This window comes from Chaetura pelagica, unplaced genomic scaffold (assembly GCF_000747805.2).
Source record: "Chaetura pelagica isolate M959 unplaced genomic scaffold, ChaPel_1.0 scaffold274, whole genome shotgun sequence".
Lineage (NCBI taxonomy): Eukaryota > Metazoa > Chordata > Aves > Apodiformes > Apodidae > Chaetura > Chaetura pelagica.
In genome coordinates this window covers 1,061,647-1,079,249 of record NW_009952983.1, presented here as the reverse complement: position 1 = coordinate 1,079,249, position 17,603 = coordinate 1,061,647, and the positions used below count along the sequence as shown (strand labels likewise).

At 46.5% G+C, this 17,603-nt stretch overlaps 1 protein-coding gene across 1 annotated transcript in view; it reads left to right on the top strand.

Moving 5' to 3' along the window:
• The window catches only part of KTN1 (kinectin 1 (kinesin receptor)), a 54,248-nt gene extending 39,252 nt beyond the window's left edge, over positions 1–14,996 (top strand). The window contains 10 exon segments of the mRNA XM_009996449.1: positions 975–1,055; positions 1,512–1,601; positions 1,680–1,772; positions 3,080–3,151; positions 3,600–3,683; positions 3,877–3,960; positions 6,277–6,360; positions 7,684–7,776; positions 12,951–13,074; positions 14,508–14,996. Of these exon segments, the coding sequence (XP_009994751.1) occupies positions 975–1,055; positions 1,512–1,601; positions 1,680–1,772; positions 3,080–3,151; positions 3,600–3,683; positions 3,877–3,960; positions 6,277–6,360; positions 7,684–7,776; positions 12,951–13,074; positions 14,508–14,512 (810 nt within the window). The 3' untranslated portion in view covers positions 14,513–14,996.
• Positions 14,997–17,603: the final 2,607 nt, after the last annotated feature.

The window sequence follows — 17,603 nt, the reverse complement described above, 5'->3', positions numbered from 1 at the left end:
TGGTGGGACATGTCTTCTGCTGGTAATACCAGCAAAGAGGCAAAGCTGCAGATGATTGCTTCATAAAAAGTGTTAAACAAAGATCTTGTTTGTTTTTTTTCCTACTACTCCAACATCTGTTTCATCTGCCTGTGTTACCTTGTGTCTAACAGAGTTCATTTTCAGGGGTGGATAAGGTCTGCTGCATGTTTGCTTGCAGATGGGGTCCCCTGGTCCCTGGCTGCTGTGCAGGAGATGGCTGCCCACCCTCCCCAGGGGGGCTGTACTGCCTCAGTGCCAGTTAATACAATTCTGGGGGGTGGGGTGGGTTGTGTTTCTTCCCAAAGTTCCTTTTGAAAACCACCCATTTCCAGTTGTACATTTTTGTTGGCTTTCAGTTAGTTGAGAGGCAAGTGTGCTGGGTTTGTGTTGTTTAGGTTGTGTGAATGATGTGAAGTGAGGCTGGAAAAATGGGGTCTGCATTAGATTTGAGACGTCTGGAGCTTTTGAATATTCATATTGAAATGTATTCTCAAATGTGCTAAAGTCTCCTGATGACCTAGAAATAGTCTTTAAAAAAAAAAAAAGGCTGTTTCTGCAAGGTTTCAGTCTTCCTAGGGAGGTCCCTAGAATTACATAGCAAGTGTCTGCTTGAACTGCTGAGGGATTTTGGAGAAGATACCTTTAAGTCTTCCAATACTTCTCCTAGAGCCCTGCCACTTGCAGGGAGCTCTGCCACCCAGTTGTATTTCAGCACTTCCAGGCCTCCATGAGCTGTGTCTCATAACCTCGTGCTCCTGGATTGCTGCCCGCCGACTGTCAGCTCTGCTCTGCCTGTGCTACCAGCTGAGCAACTGCTGCCAGGCTGTGTGTCAGCTCTGGGGAGCTCGGGGACTGAAACAGTGCTCAGGAAGCCTGCAGTTGGGAGGCAAATGTCCTGAAGGGAAATTTCTTGGAAGTTATTTTTAACTTTAACCGAATGCGTTTCCCAGCAGAGCCACAGCGAATGGATATGTGGGTTTGAAAAGATGGCTAAAGAATATTTGAGAGAGGCATCAGGATCTGAAGATGTCAAGGTAGGCCAAATGATGGACAGCTTCCTCACGTGTGGCTTACGGTGGTTTCTGGTATAAATCTTGCAAATTGTGCCTTGGATTGTGGAATTTAAATTGGGTGGCAAGAAAATTCTTTTGTAGGTATTCACATCTTGTAATTCGGAAGTGTATTTGCATCTTTGAAGAGGACCTTGTGGAATTGTTTTATGAAGTGGCAGTTCCCAGGTCCCTTTTGCAATTAATTGCTTTTTCAGGTAGCTTTGAGTTTACTGCAGTTACTCACATGAAGGTTGTGAGTGAACACTGAGGGCTGTGGGTGGACATTGCACTTGTGGTTGATGTCCCCTCATGGGGTTGGAAAGAAAGACCTGCTGCTGTAAATGATACCATCGTGCTGCTTGAAATAAGATAAAGAATAGAACTCAAATCTGTCAGCTGAGACACGTGACTCTTCTGGTTTCTTCTCTCCTTTGCCAGGCTATGGAGCAGAAGTTGAAGGAGGCTGAGGAGATGCACATACTGCTGCAGCTGGAGTGTGAGAAATACAAATCAGTTCTGGCGGAGACGGTAAGCAGGACCCCACTGCCCCTCGATGTCAGCTGCCTTTCTGCTGCTGTAAGCTTTCAAACACTGCTCTCTTCTTAGGAAGGGATTTTACAAAGGCTACAGAGGAGTGTGGAAGAGGAAGAAAGCAAATGGAAGATAAAACTTGAAGAATCACAGAAGGAACTTCAACAGGTGTGTCTGAAGATCTGCTTTTCGTGCTGGCCAGGCAGGTTGTGCTTGAAGTCAGAGGGTGTTTGAGCCCTGTGAAGGCAGGTGTAGAACAGCCCTGGCTGCCTGGTTTGATGTGGTGTGACCAGTGGATGAAAAAGGTGAAGCCTGCAAGCAGTATAGGAATAGGAATGATCCCTTATTTTAACAATAGGATTTTGGGTGCTCTGATACTTAGTTTCATTCTAAGAGGACCTTTAATTTTTTTGAGGAACATCTTCTGTTTGAAAAAAAACTAAAAAAAGGAGGAATTGGTGGTGTCTTTATATTTGTGTGGCTGTTCCTGTTGCTACCTTGGGAGTAGGAAGAACAAAGGGAACAGCACAGGTAGGTCTTTGAGCATTTTGGCAAGGCTGTGTCACAGTCCTTGCAGGTGATGCAGGAGGCAGCCAAATGGCACATGGTGATATGAATGCTGATATGATAGAAACCCAAGGATTCAGGAATCTACATGTGTTCCATTAATGTGCCCAGGAATATGTTTCTCTGATCCTGCCAACTTGGTCTGTATTTCTGTTAAGCACCTGTCTTATTCAAAGTCCATTTGTGAAGAGATACAGACTCTTTGTGCTAACATTTAAGTATCATATAATCATCATGATTTTTTGGAAGCTGTTAAAATACTACTTAATCCATTATGATCAACTAATTACACTTGAAATTTCCTGCAAAGCTTTCCTTTTCAGGAAGGCTCTGTTGCTAACAGAAGTGGTAAGAAAAGAGGCTTTTATGTGTCTTTCCTAAGCTAGAGTTTAAGTAGGTCAAACTGCTTTTTCACAAAATATTATTTCTAAGGTACTTCTGCTTAGTAAATTTGAATGCCAGAGTGTGAGCCTGGAGCAAATAGATGATTTATAAGCACCTAGTTTGAGTGGCATATAAAATGCTGTCAGATCTTGAACTATAGATGTGCTGCTGTCTGCTGTGCTTACACAGCCTCTAATAAAGCTAAATATGCTGGATTTGGCTACATATAGTACATGGGGGGAGACAGTCTTCCCTGACTAGGAAAGGTATTTCCCTTACTATGGCTAATGGACATCTGGCTTGATGTTCCAAATCTTCTTCCACTGGGAGAAAGTAGGAAGAGTGTTCTAATGGAGACTCAGTATATTGAATTATCTGAGTGAGCATCTTCATTGATTGTCAGTCACGGTGATTTAATCTTTAATATTTAAATTGCAGAAGCACGTTTGTGTGTGTGTATGTGGATAGTTTGTCTTAGACCAACCCAACTAAATGATGTATTTCTCTTCTCTTGAAAACTGCAGATGCGTTCTTCAGTCGTCTCTTTGGAGCATGAGGTAGAGAGGTTAAAGGAAGAAATCAAAGAGGTTGAAACTGTACGTGCAGGTTTTGTTTTTTTTCCCCTCTCTTTAAAGCTTTCTGTTACTCAAAACATGATTTTAGGCTTATGCTGTAAATCTGAATGTCCTAGGGTTTCTCTCCTCCAAGCAGTGTGGCCTGTGCTGCAGTTAAAATTGAATCTTTTGGCCCAGAGAAGCTGGGTACTGGATATTGTCTTATTTTTTTACTTCTGTACTCACCCACTGGGGCTCTTTCCTTTGAGACTGAGCAGTTTACTGCTTGTTGATGATCTTGGGCTTGATGCTTTTTCCTGTTATCTCTTTGAAATGTAACAGTTTAAATCTGTGCAATCACTGGATTTGAAATGCTCTCTAAATGTCAGGGAGTATTTGATAGAAATTAATTGTTAATAATAAATCAAGAGAATGACACTGCAAGAAGGCATTGAGAACATCTGTTTTAACTTTGTTTTTCTGTTTCTAGCTTAAAAAAGAGAGAGAACATTTGGAAAGTGAACTAGAAAAGGCAGAAATAGAACGTTCTACTTATGTTTCAGAAGTCAGAGAGGTAAACATAACTGACCAAATTGTTCTTTTTGTTTGGCTACTAGTTGGCTGGCAAACTAACCTAATGCTTAGCCCCTGTGGCTGGGGAGCTTATTTGCTTGTGACCTTAGGGTAGAGCAACACACTAATAACTGAGCAGAAGAAAAGTGGGCATCCTAAGGAGACAAATCCTAAAACTCTAAACTTCATTTCAGCTCAAAGATCTGTTGACTGAATTGCAGAAAAAACTTGATGATTCATATTCTGAAGCAGTAAGACAGAATGAAGAGTTAAATTTGGTAAGAAGCTTGTTCTCCGCTGGGCACAAACCAGGCTCCCAGCACAACTTATCAAGTGGAGACTTATTTCAAATCCTGTCTGTTCTGCTAACCTCTTCAGCTTGATATTTTTGTCCATTGCAATCATTTATGTAGTCTTGACTTTTACAATTTGTCTCTTTCTCTGCTCCTAACAATAGCATGTCTGGTTCTTAAGACTTTTGCTGAAGTCTGTAAGACTTTTCATTCCTGAAACTTCTTGAGAATCAATGTTTGACAGACACCCTCACCTGCAAATGTAATGTCCTTTGAGCAACAGAAGTTGTGCTCTATCAGTTTAACTTGGGGGGAAAAAAGCAACCAGTGAATAATCAAGTTTTTGAGGATGCAGCTCTTGTATCTGTGCTCTGCCTGTGCAGAGCCTTTTTCATCCTCCTCTCTATGTACAGAAATTGGCCAGAACCAATGTTAGATGAAGTGTGAGTATCCAGCCATCTAGCACCTGGCATCCAGATGTGGCTGGAGAGCTGTGCTGGCTTTATGCATGCAGGGTGTTTGGCTAGCAGTGCTCTCCAGCCAGCAATGCTTCTATACCAGCTTTTCTCAAGAAGGAGGTAGATGAACCGAGGCCAGACCTATAGACCCAAAGATGCATGTTTTTCCAGTTTGAGCCCTTTCCCTTCTCACTTGTTTCAGTGACATGTTTAAGGCTGCAGGAGCAGTCAGATCCTTCCTCTGCTTACGTTTGAACAGTGCTCTCTTGCTTTTGAGCCAGAACTGGGGAAGGTTGACTCTCTAACCATATCTTTGGGTTTTTTGAGTAGTTGATGGGACAACCTGTCACTGCAGGCTGAGCTGCTGATCTCACCAGGCTGCTGCTGGGTTGAAATAGTTGATTTTTTAAAAAACCCTTAACACAACTCTGCAATAACAATCTGCTGAAGTTAATAGTGTGCTTGGCAAGTCTAGTGTAGCATTGATTAGCATCCTGCCTTGGCAACCGAAGCCTCTCGGATTGAAAGCAAGGGAAATGGGAATTGAATGGATATCTTGGAGTCAATCAGTAAACACAGACTCCTGGAATATAAGAAGCAACCATTTATTATGTCTGTAACAACATAAGCTTAAAAAGCTGAGCTCCCTGCTCAGCTTGACTCTGCAGTCTGATGATACTGTGCTGGTAGGTGCGTGAGAAGGTGGTAAACAGCTACTGTGGGGCATGTGGCTCAAGAATGCTGTCCAGTGTATGAGAGAGCTTCTTGCAGGAGGCTGAGGAATAGAAATGAGGGGATTTTAAAATGTGTTTCCACGTGACTTATAAGGTGAGCAAGGAGAGAAGCTGAAACTGCAGAGGAGCTCAGCAGTGCTTCCCCAAAATGTAGCAAAAGAGCATCTACCAGTCCAGGTGTTCCAAAGGGTGAGACAAATATCATGTGTAGGTTTGGATTTGGTGAGAATTCATGGGCTTTGAGTAGCCTGTTGTTCACTTCTTTAATTCCCTGCTGGCTCCCAAGAAGACTGACAGCAGTAGTGAACATTAGCACAGCATAGTCCAGAGGCACAAATCCAACAAAATTGGCACTCGAGCTTCTTGTTAGCACTCCTGTTTGAGGCTCAAGCCTTAAGTGCTGTGCCTAGTTCTGTTTGCTGTTTTGAGGTGAAAGATTCTTCAAAAAATGTTTATCTCTTCTGGAAGGGCAGCCAGTATAAAGTACTTATCCCTCTTGACTGAAACAGTTTCACTTTTTGGACTGAATCTAAACACAATCAACAATTTAATACACGCCTGGCAGTGATTCATGCCTGGATGTGACATTAACAGACTGGTTAAGTCAACATAGTTGTAGCAAGTGGGGCTTTATTAAGATGACAAGTAGAGCTTTTTAGTTTCAGCAAAGTGACTGTTTAGCCTGAATTAGGAAGATGACAATCTACATTTTTGCATATTTGCTGTGAATTAAGTTGAAGGCTGGGCTGAATTCTGTGATGAGAGTGCTGGAGAGGCTTATGTCCTGTCAGTATTGCTAATATTCCTCCTGGCAATACAATTGAAAAGTTGAAAATCAGTTGTAATGAAGCTGATGCCAACCATGTCTTTTCTTCTGTAGTTTCCATTCTTTACATTTATCTTCACAGATGGAGTCTCTCTCCCTTGACTGTCCCTATAAACCTCATCATACATGTTGACTAATCCAGTGTGTGCAATAATGATTGGTAATCCTTTCTCCCTGTGCAGTCAGTGTGCACTGGGTTAATCCATGGGACAGACAGATGAAATCAGATGAAATCTCTGTATGTGTGTGAGGGGAACTGATTGTCTTTGTTACTGTTTTGCAGCTGAAAACGCAGCTCAATGAAACACTATCAAAACTCAAAGTTGATCAAAATGAGAGACAGAAGGTAGCTGGGGACTTGCCCAAGGTAAGCAGAGACCCTTAACAGTTGCAGATCTAAAGGTTATTGAAACCCTTTGAGATGTGTAGCTTTGCAGTGCTGGAGAATGTGATTATTTGAGCTGCCTGAGCAGACTGCCTGCCTGGTGGGGTGTCTTATTCCACTCACTGCTTCTCCAAGTGACCTGGATTTGGTGTAAGAGCTCATGCAAGATACCTACATGTCTGTTGAAATGGTAAAAATGCAACTAACAGCTCTGTTTAATTATCCTTCTTGAAAGAGTCTCTTGTTCATGATAATTTTATGCTAGTGGGAACAAGTGGTAATTTGGGGCTGACAAAGTAATTCTTTATTTAAAGCAGCCCAGCCTCTCAAAAAGCCCATCCCACAGCCCTACACCCACACCACAGCCTGAAGCTTTTAAATCCAGTCACAAATAGCAGGGGGTTACAAGTTGGTTTACAAGCCATCTGCCCCTTTGCACATGGATACAAATCAGCTCTAACCCAGGGTTAGACTGCAAATCTTGGAAGGCAGCTCTGGTGGGACAAGCAGGTGGGTTGCTGCTGCTCATCCTCAATGGCTGGTCTTGCAAGAGGGGTCGGGGTGGGAAATCTTGAAGCATGACAGGTCTCAGTGCTGTCTGTCACCCCAGAAATGAACCTCTCACAGGAGAATTGATGGAGATAAGAATAGCCTGCAGAATGGCTGAGCTCTGGCTGCAGACTGCAGAACACCTTGTTCCTTTTGTGGGAGATGCATAGTAGGGAAATGGGGCTGCTTTCCTGCAGGACTGGAGTGGGGAGAGCTGTTGGTGGGGCACGTCCTGGGACAGATGATCATGAAAGCACTGCTAGGAGATCAGAATACCAAGGAGATTTGCAGCAATAAGGTGTTTGAAACGTTTTGCTCAGGACAAATAGATGGGATGTTGCCACAGGAAGTGAGCTGTGCTGATGTCCATGGTTCATGGTATCTCCTACATAAATGCAGGCCTGTAATGAGGCTTGTGGAGACCTGCCTGCACTGCCGCTCTTGCACAAAAAAATTCTACTGCACATTTTTTACTTAATAACTTGACATGAGACTATTAAAGCTTCCCTGTAGAATTGCTCTCAAATGCAGGCAGGCTGACACACAGAGTGCTGATTGTAAGGAGACATGTCAATCTTGGCAGATGTGTTGGTCTCCTGAGCAAATCTGGCATAAAACACATTTCCTCTTGAACACTGATTTCCTGTGTCTCTAGTGCTCTTGGGGAGATGGGGTTTGCTTCCCAGCCTGTGCTAATTGTTGTTCTTCCTTGTGGTGTGTTTTTTTTGTATTCTTTTTTTTTCCCCTCCCCTACAGGCTCAGGAGTCTTTGGCATCTCTTGAGAGGGAAATTGGGAAGGTTGTTGGGGATGCCAATGTTATTGAAAACAGCGACGTTTGCACAGAGTCGGTGAGTGTTTCTGGTGAGCCTGTGCCCAGGGGCAATGCAAATCTCATGCAAAGTAGGAGCTTTGGGAATTGAGGTCCAGCAAAGGAACAGGAGCTTGAGCTGCTGATGGTAAATCAAGGCTTGATGAAACTTCCTGTCCTACCAAGTTCTCCTAGAGCTGTCTCCCAAGGTTGCATTGGGAGTTCTGCTGCTGTCTGGATCCTGACTTCTTTCCTACAGCTCCAATTTGCAAGGAAAAGGAGAGAGATTCTGAATGTGAGATCTGGGCACCCAGTGGGTGGCCAGTTTGGTTTGGCTGAAAGTGGGAAGATACCCAGACTTATCCCTTCAAGAAGGGAGGCTGAAAATGAATCTGCTGATAACTAAATGAGCTTAAAATGCTGCTGGGTTGGCACTTGCCAGCTTCTGTAATGCCAAAGAAGGAAGGTACTTACATGCCCTGTAACACCAAGGCAGAGTCTGTCCTTAGCCACTGGTAGGTGCCAGAATTCAACTTCAGCTGGTCCTGGGAATTTGTGCTGACCTTGACTTGGCCCAGCAGCAAAGTCTTCCTAGCCTGAGCTTCAGTAAGCAACAGGCTTGAGCACTGCCTGGTGCTGTGGGTGGGAGACTCCAGCCTGGTGGAGAGTTTCTGTCCTCTGGTGTTGCAGTTGCAGGGGCTGGGGTTGGGTGGGCTCTGGAGTGGCTTGTTTCCATGTGTGCAGGTGGGTCAGCATAAACACAGGTGGTTGCTGAAGTGCTTGTGTGGTGGTGCTCAGAGTGCTGGCCCTAAAAAGACACCACCACTACCAGTGGCTGAGTCGTGGCTTTGTAACTGGGTTTCCACAGCTCCAGAAACAAGACCTTTCACACCATTTTCAGAATAGCTTCAGAACAGCTTTCCAGAAGGCACTTGGCAAGGGGAAGGCTAAAGGAGGTGCCTTCCCAGCACGTTTTACACAGTTAAGTGGTGTCAATGGAACTCATTACCCATTTGCTTCCAATGGATAGAGTAGAAGGAAATGCTGCTGTTTGAACGGGAGAGAGGAGCAGTTGCTGGTAGGACAAATAATTGCTATTGACTCCTTTTAGCTGCTGAAAGTAGCTTCATCAGCTGCAAGAGGAAGCCTAGGAGTCCTCTGAGGAATGCTGTAGAAAAGTCTTTGCAGTCATTAGCAGAAATGAAATGGCTTTTCCAGTGTGATCACTCCTGGATGCTGATCGACCCTTGTGTTGTGGGCTCACTGTGTCTGAGCCAGAGATGCAGCTGGGCCTGTGAGACCAGGGGTGGCCCAGCCCTGTGAGCTGGTATCATGGGAGGGGTGGAAGGCCTGACAAGCCCTCTCCTGTGTTGGACACCAGTCAGTGATGGTGACACTTGGGTGCTCTGTGTCCCCATCTGCAGCAAGCTAGAGAAAAGCCCTCCTCAAGCCAAGACCACATGGTTTGTTCTCTGCCTTTATGGCTTATCATAGAATCCCAGACTGGTTTGTATTGGAAGGGACCTTGAAGATCATTGAATTGCAATGCCCCTGCATGGGCAGGGACACCTCTCACCAGACCAGGTTGCTCCAAGTCCCATCTAACCTGCCCTTGAACATTCCCAGGGATGGGGCAGCCACAGCTTTTCTGGGCAACCTGAGCCAGTGTCTCTCTCAGCCTGTCTCCAGACTGTCTCCAACAGCCCCATGTCCTTCTTGTGTTAGGGGCTCCATCACTGGCCCCAGCCCTGCAGGGGGTCTCACCAGAGCAGAGCAAAAGGGGAGAATCTCTTCCCTGGCTCTGCTGGACACACTGCTGGGGATGCAGCCCAGGACACAGTAGCAGTAGAATCCAGGTGGTACATCAGAACAGTGATGCTGTCAGCTCTGCCATTCTGTAGCTGGTGACACTGGAGCCCTCCTGAGCCAGATGTCATTAGTTGTGCCCTGTGGTGGCCCTAGGATGAGAATTGGATTTAATTGCTTTAGCCTCAACTGGTGTAACCCCTCTGGCTCATGCCTTGCTCTGCTGCAGCTTCATGGGCACAACTCTGGAAACCTCTCCAGGCTTCCTGTAGAATATCCATCACTTCATTCTGAAGAGGAGTGTGGAAAAACAGTCCTAATAAACCTCTAATTAAGCCTCCATTAGTAAAAAGATGTTAATTGTCTAAACAGCCTTCTTGATAGGCAGCCATTGGCAGAGGCTGGAAATAGAACATTATCTTCTTCCCCAAGCCCTCTTTGTTGCTTTTTTCTTTGAGGGGAAAAAAAAATGCTGTCTCCCCAGAAGCCTAAAAACCCAGCTTAAAATAGCTCTCAGACTAAAAAAGAAAGTCTTCCAGCCACTTCCACCTAGCAACAGCCTCTCTTTTTTTTTTTTAAGAAGGACCTGAAAACACATGCTCAAAACTGAGCATGTTTGTTCCTTCTGGGTGCTGGAACTAACCCACAAAATTGAGAAATGATGCTTGTGTAAACCCTCAAACACATTCTGTGTGTTTTCTTAAGACTCCTTTTTTAAAAATAGAGTCATTTGGTTTTTCTAATCAGCTTCCCTGTCACTTGTGGGGCTGGATGATGACTGAAGGCTGCTTCCCAGGCTGCTTTAAGGAAGTCATTTATATTCAGCAGCTTGCTTAGGCAGTAAACTTATTTTGAGGTTTATATGAAATCTAATGTGCTTTCCCCTCCCTAAGTCTCAGTATAAAACATTTCAACATTGAAATCTGGAAATGCTGTGCATGTCAAACCTGTCTTAGCTACTGGGTCTGTTATCTCAGGGTTTCCCCACCACTATCTTCTTCCTCTCTTCATTCCTGTATCCCCAAGACACTTTTTCCCCCTGAATCATGGAGAGCATGGGGCAGGGATGGCTGCATAAGGCCACTCCTGGGTTAGCAGAAGCTGCAGGATGACTGTTGAGCCCAAATCCTTTGGGAACTGGTCAGGACTGGCTCTGGGAGGGTTGGGGATGTGTCTGTAACTTGAGTAAACACACCCTGAGGTTAGTGAAGCCATGAAACAGAAGGGAGAGGAAGCAAGTAAGGGAGAGAAGAGCTTTTCCTGGAGGGCTGGGAGGAGATGGAAAGGCTCCTTTGTTGCTTCTGCTCATGGTGGTTTCTACACGGGTGCCCATGCCCCTCTCACAGCCAGCACTGCCCTTCCTTCATTTCCTGGGATGCTAATTCCTTTTCCCTCTGCACTTCCAGCAGCCTGTATGAGACGGCCGAGCGAAACCTTGCTCTTGACACACCTGACTTCCCTCCTTATTAAAATAAGGGCAAAATAGTTAAAGGCTACCTTAACAGAGTTTCCCAGTGATTTTTTTTTTCTTTTAAGTAGAAAAATGTTTACCAGTTGCATTCAAGTAGGAGCTTTACCATCTATTGCTTTGTTCTCCTGCCTGAGCCCAGTCGTTCCTGTAATGGTGCAGGTGCTTGAGTTTGATTTACTGCTTGCTCAGTGTTGCAGCAAGTCTAGCAGCATTTCCAGCCAAATGGGAGCTGGGAAAGTGGCCCTCCCTGAACTCACTCTAATTTCCCTGAAACTCTAGGGAGAGATTTGCAGCAGCATTGATGCATCAGTCTCGTTCTGTTAGCAAAAACCACTTTCCACTGGAGCAGAGCCGACGCCAAGCGCGTGGAAGCACCTTGGTGCTTCTGGTAAAAATTGAGTAGATTTGTGTGGCTGAAACCAGGGTAGAGCTGCTGATTTTTAGCTGTTCAATGGCAAAGGAAAGCTCTGCTACAGGTTATCTGCACGTCTGTGTCAGGAGCTGAATAAGGAGTAGTAACGTGTGGTTTTAGATGTGGAGTTCTTTGCATGTCTCTGGTGGAGATAATCAATAAAGGTAATAAAGCAGGGATTATATCACTGTTAGCTCAGCAAGGCTGACTGGGGGGAGGAGGGCAGGCAAGAGGGAAGAGTCCATTTTGAGTTATGACACTTCCTATTAAGAAACCATTTAACTCCTGAAAAAAAGCTCTTTCCTTTTAAAAAAGCAAGATCGGCGTTTTTATTTCAGCACAGGAAACCACTTTTAGAATTACAGACTGGTTTGGGTTGGAGGGGAACTTAAAGATCATGGAGTTGCAACCCCACTTCAATGGGCAGGGACACCAGACCAGGTTGCTCCAAGCCCCATCCAGCCTGCCCTTCAACACTGCCAGGGATGGGGCAGCCACAGCTTCTCTGGGCAACCTGGGCCAGGGTCTCACCACCCTCACAGCAAAGAATTTCTTCCTCAGATCTCATCTAAGTCTCCCCTCTTCCAGTTTAAACCATTATATCTCATCCCATGCATCCCTGCCCTTGTCCCAAGCCTGTCCTCAGCTTTCCTGGAGCCCCTTCAGGCACTGGAAGCTGCTCTAAGGTCTCCCTGGAGCCTTCTCTTCTCCAGGCTGAACACCCCAACTCTCCCAGCCTGGCTCCAGAGCAGAGCTGCTCTACAGGGGGGTCAGTCTCACAAGAACTCTTGGTAGCTTTTTTTCCTGTTCTCCCTGTTGACTGGTGCTTGGACTGCTTTGCCAAGTCCCCACCCTGGTCTAGGTGTCACTGGCAAGAAGGCTTTCCCAGGGGCTGGGAGCAGAGGGTGAACCTGTGGGATAGCTGGTGGGCAGCAGCCTGAACAGAAGCTCCAGTGCTGCTGTGTTGGTGGGGAAAGGTATCACCAGCCAGCTGTTTCTAATAGCTTCACAGCTGGAGCTGCCTTGTGCTTGGGTATTACATGCTGCTGAGGGCACCATCCCGTGGATCCTTGTACATACCAAGCCCTTGGTGGTCCTGCAGCTTTGCTGTTACAGCTGTGGGGGTCAGAAGTCACCTTCCTGCTGGGTGTACCATCACCATGCTTAGCTTTTCAGCCAGGCTCATGAGGATGAGGGTCAAGAGCTTCTGAGGCTGGATCAGCTGTGCTTGCAGCACAATTCCTGCAGCAAGTAAGTGGAGCCTTGGGCAGGGAGAGTGAGAGCCAGAGGTCAGTGAAGCTCTTGGTGGTGTCCAGCGTGCAGGTAATTCCCTGGAGCAGGAAACAGCTTCTGGACTTGGAACTGTGTTCTCTCTAAATGTGGCCATAACCCTCTGACTTGCAGGAATTGTTCTCATCTGCCCAAGGAGTTGTAATTTTATATGGAGGATCTAATTCTAGGCTTGCTTGGTGGTTAGATTGTAAATGAGGTTTTAATGATTTTTCTTTTTTCCTCTTTCTTCCAGGAATTGACTGATAAAAGACTAAATGTGGCAGTGAATCTTAACCAGGATGTAGGTCATCTCAAGAAGCTGCTCGTGTCAGTAAGCCAAATGCTGTCAAAGGGACGGGAACACTACCAGCTAGTAGGTGAGTGTGACTGGTGGCCATCCAGTTCAACTGGGGGGCTGTCAGGAAGGACACTGCTCAGTGATGGTGGGATTGGAGCTTCTCCCTTATGGGGAAAGGCTGAGAGAGCTGGGACTCTTTAGACTGGAGAAGAGAAGGCTGAAGGGAGACCTTATTAATGCCTGTAAGTATCTAAAGGGTGGGTGTAGGAGGATGAAGCCAGACTCTGCTCAGTAGTTCCCAGTGACAGGATGAGAGGCAATGGGCACAAGCTGGAACATGGGAAGTGCCACTGAAAGATGAGGAAAAACTTTACAAAGAGGATGACAGAGCCCTGGGACAGGCTGCCCAGGGAGGCTGAGGGTTCCCCTTCTCTGGAGATACTCGAGACCTGCCCGGATGCAGCCCTGGGTAATGTGCTCTGGGTGATCCTGCTTTAGCAGGGAGTTGGACTAGGTGATCTCTAGAGGTCCCTTCCAACTCTGACAATTCCCTGATGCAGTGACCTCGTTCGAATTTCACAAATCTGGTCTCAAAATCTGAGACTTTCTGCATGCAGCTCATCAAAATCTTCTAGTACATACCAGATTCATCCCTTTCTGGATCCACACTTCAGTGAGCTGATCTCACATCCCCGTGTCCCTCTCTGGGCACAGAACTCTGTCCCTTCCTTCCACTATCTCGTGTCCCACAGCTTTCTGCTCCCTGTGCCTTGTATCTTTAATCCCAACTGCACGAGCAGAATGTCTGCACTTCCATGCTCTGGTTGCTTTGGGGTGAAGGATTTAAAGTAACCCCCTGGGCTGTCACTGAGCTGGCAGCTGTGGCTGGGGTCACGGGGACATGAATATCTGAAGCCCTGGCCTGGCAGGAGCTCTTCACCCAGTTATAGACACACGAGCAAGGCTTTTATGTCATGATCCAGCCAACTTGGAAACCTGGGCCTTTGTGGCTGACTGGTTCATGCTGGTCAACTTCTTAAATGACCCCAGGTTGGCTGGTGATCAGATCAAGTTCAGACACTAAACTTTCTTGGGAAGCTGAAGCCAAGCCTGGCGTGGGTGGGTTGTGACCTGTTGGGGTCTGGGAGGCAGCAAAGCCTTGGCAGTGAATGTGCTGCTGCCAGGAGTGTCAGAACTCTCTCCTATCTTCTCAGGACTCACCTTTTTCCTAATGTAGGTATTTTTTTAGACTCCTGCCACTGTAACCCAGTGTGGGCAGCAGAGCTGGTCCTAAGGGCTGGTAACAGTGTTCAGTGAGGTGAGCCCAGGCTCACAGGAGGGGCTTGGTGCACGTGGGAGGAAGGTGGTGGCTTGGCCTCCTCCACCCCTGTGTGTTCCTCTGGGCTTCATCATGGGCCAGGGCTAGCCAAGTGGCTGCTGAGGTGAGGATTTGCTTGCACAGTGCCTGTGGAAACTCCTGGGCTGACGTGGCCTTTTGTGTTTCTCTTGCAGAATGAAGTCATGGGGGAGTCATTCATTTGAGGATAGCAGAAGGCATTGTATTATATTTTGCCAAATTAAAGCCTTATTTATGTTTTCACCCTTTCTACTTCGTCAGAAACACTGAACAGAGTTTTGTCTTTTCTAATCCTTGTTAGACTACTGATTTAAAGAAGAAAAAACCCAGCTCTGTAGACACCTCCAGAGTTTAGTTTTATAATAAAAACAAACCTGTTTGGATAATTAGACCTTTACATTCCTGGAGAGACAGTAAACACATAATCTTTTATTTTGCTCAATAAAACTTGTTCAGAAAACTCCAACGTGGTAAAGTCACCAGTGGGATATAACATTTTAATACTGATGTTGTACACTGTTTTACTTAATTACATTTTTGGGATTAGCTGCCTCTGACTTCAACCTCAAGTAAAACTTTTTTTTTTTTGGTTGCTAATGTAATCAGTTTTTGTAATGGTGTCAGCAAATAAAGGGATGCTATTATTCAAGGTGTTCCTGCTCTCTTCTTTTAGCTGAAGGTGGAGGAGACTTCCACCTCTCCCCTCCCTGAAACAAGAACTTGGTGTACTCTTCTCTGGGCAGAGGAGGAGGCACAAGCTGAAGAGACAAACTGGGGTGTCTTGGGAACTGCAGTGGGAGGAGTTTTGGGGGGTTGGATGGTTTGATGGTGGGTGTTTCGTTGGGAACAAATCTCTTTGGGATGGGGTTTCTTCTGGGGGTGTGGGGAGATCAGGTGACCCTCCTCTGCTTTAGGTGATTAAGTGCATCTTGAAGGAACCCTTCAGTTTTGCAAGAGGTTCTTCAATAAGCAAGGTGAGATGCTGCCAAGTTTTTGATAACACTTGACATGAGGATCTGAGGGAAGGCAACAGAACAGTGGGGGGCCAAAGTAAATTAACTGCAGAAGTAAAATGATTCAAACTGCTCACCCTGAGCTTTTCACTCTCACCTCTGTGGGGTTTTTTTGTTAATATTTTGATCCTTTGCCACCAGCCCCTCATGATCAGACAGGAGGTGAAGAACTGTCTTCCTTACATGGACCCAGTGGTTTCCTGGGTGATGCAAGTCCTGCTGAAACCATGAAATAGCTCAAGGAGGAGGAGATAAAACTGAGAAACCTGTTTCTTCACAGAAGCTCCTGTGGGCTTCAGCTGCAGCCTTGAAAACTGTCATGTTCCTTGGGTGTGTTATTTCATGGAGCAGAAAGTCAGATGCCTTTTGTCTGCCTGTTTTATAGGTGCTTTGAAGTAAAAAGCATTTCTGGTGCCAGGGACACTCCCTGCAACCAGATCTAAGGAAAATGGGAACCCTGGAGAGGGTCTCCTTGCTTGCCCAGGTTGTGGTCAGAGGCTGATCCTTTGGCAGATGACTAGACACTTTTTGGTAACTGGCAGCTCAATAGATCTGCACAAGTTGGGCTGTTTTGAAACTATAAATATAATCCACAGGCTTCAGTGATGGTAGTTTGGGCTGGGGGAGTCATGGTGTTGCTGTGACTAGTCCTGCCACTGTGGAGAGTCCCCAGGGCCACCCCAGCTGAGAAGCTCTTCTTTGAAGCTCTGCCACTTCATAAAGGATGTGGGCAGGGAGGCAGGTGGTGGTTGTGTTGGAGAGCAGACCTGAGCTGCTACTGTGGTACCTGCTTGCTGGGATGCAGTTCAGTGGAAGCTCAACCTTCCCCTGGATCAGATACTGGCCTTTGGCTCCTCCATGCAGCCAGGCCTGGGTTGTGGTTTTTGTTCCTTTCCTTTCCCCTGATGGATGAGGGCAGTGGAGAGCAGGGACTGCTCACCAGGAGCTGATTCCCATCCTCTGGCTCAGCAGGTAACAAGTCTCTCAGTACCTGTGGATCTCAGGACCTTCCTGCAGCTCCTCTTGCCCTGTGCGTGGCGGGAAAGAGAGTGTGCAGAGATGGGCACCAGTGGATTCCTTCTCGTGTGGGTCTCATTCCTGGTGTTCAGGTGGGGCAGTTCCTTTAAAAGGGCCTAGAAAAGCTGGTGGTGAGAGAGAGTCAGGTTGCACAAGTGGATCTGGGTTGAGTCACCTCTGTCTGTCCCCAGCATGGTGGGTGTTGCAAGGGCAGAGCAGCTGGGGACCTGCCGTGTTCATCCTGCCTCCCTCTCCAACTGCTCAGCTGGAGCTTGGCACAGGTGGTGTCCCAATGATCACTGGGGTCTCCAGGTAAACTGTTGTCCTCCTTTCATCAAAAAGGTGGCTTGGCAAATGCTGATGGTTCCTCTGTCATGGAAGAAACACTCCTGGAAGAGCTGGCAGTGCCTGGAGAGCTGCTGGGTGCAGCCTTTGGAGGAGTGAAGGTGGTGTGAGCGTGGAGATGGAAACCTGCCCATGTCTCCAGGCTCTGGATTGTGGTGGGCTCACCTGCAGAGCAGGGGTGAGGTGCTGCTGCTGTGCTTGATTTAAAGAGGAGATATTTGCAGCATCATTCCCTTGCTCTCCTGGCAGGAATCCTCCCTGGAGAGGATGCGAGACCTTTCATTTCGAAGCTGAAGTGTAGGGTTTGATTTTGCTTTAGGAGATGTACAGAGGTGTTAAAGGCAGCTGTAAAGAGATCCCCTGCAAAGCCCAGCTGATCCCTTCTCTTGAAGAGTGAAGAAAGGTTAGGATGGAGCAGTGGGAAGGGGGATGGATGCTGTGTCCTCTCCAGCCCCTAAGAAAACGTGGCTGCTGGCAGGTTGCTCTCAAATTTAGGTTTGAACTTGCTGATCTGGTCACTTAAGAAATCCCTCCTGCTCTGAGCACGTGCTGAGATAAAATGTAAAGAAAAAGAAATACATGTGGGAAGCTGGTTGCTCAATAGAAAGGCAGAGCTGGTTCTGGGTGTGTTTTCCCAGCCTGGTTCTCCACAGACCTTCAGCCCTTGGTTCCCAGCCAGGCCGGGAGCAGCAGCTCAGCCCCTGCCCGCGCTAGAGGGAGACAATAGCTAATGGATACAGAGATGCTTTTCTTGGAAAAAAGCCCAAACGGGGATGTCCTGATGCTGGGAATGGATTTTTTAATATATTTTTTTAATTGCTAAGTCAGGGTGATTTGCACCAGAAGCTGTGCAGCAGCCTGGGGCTGGAGTGGTGC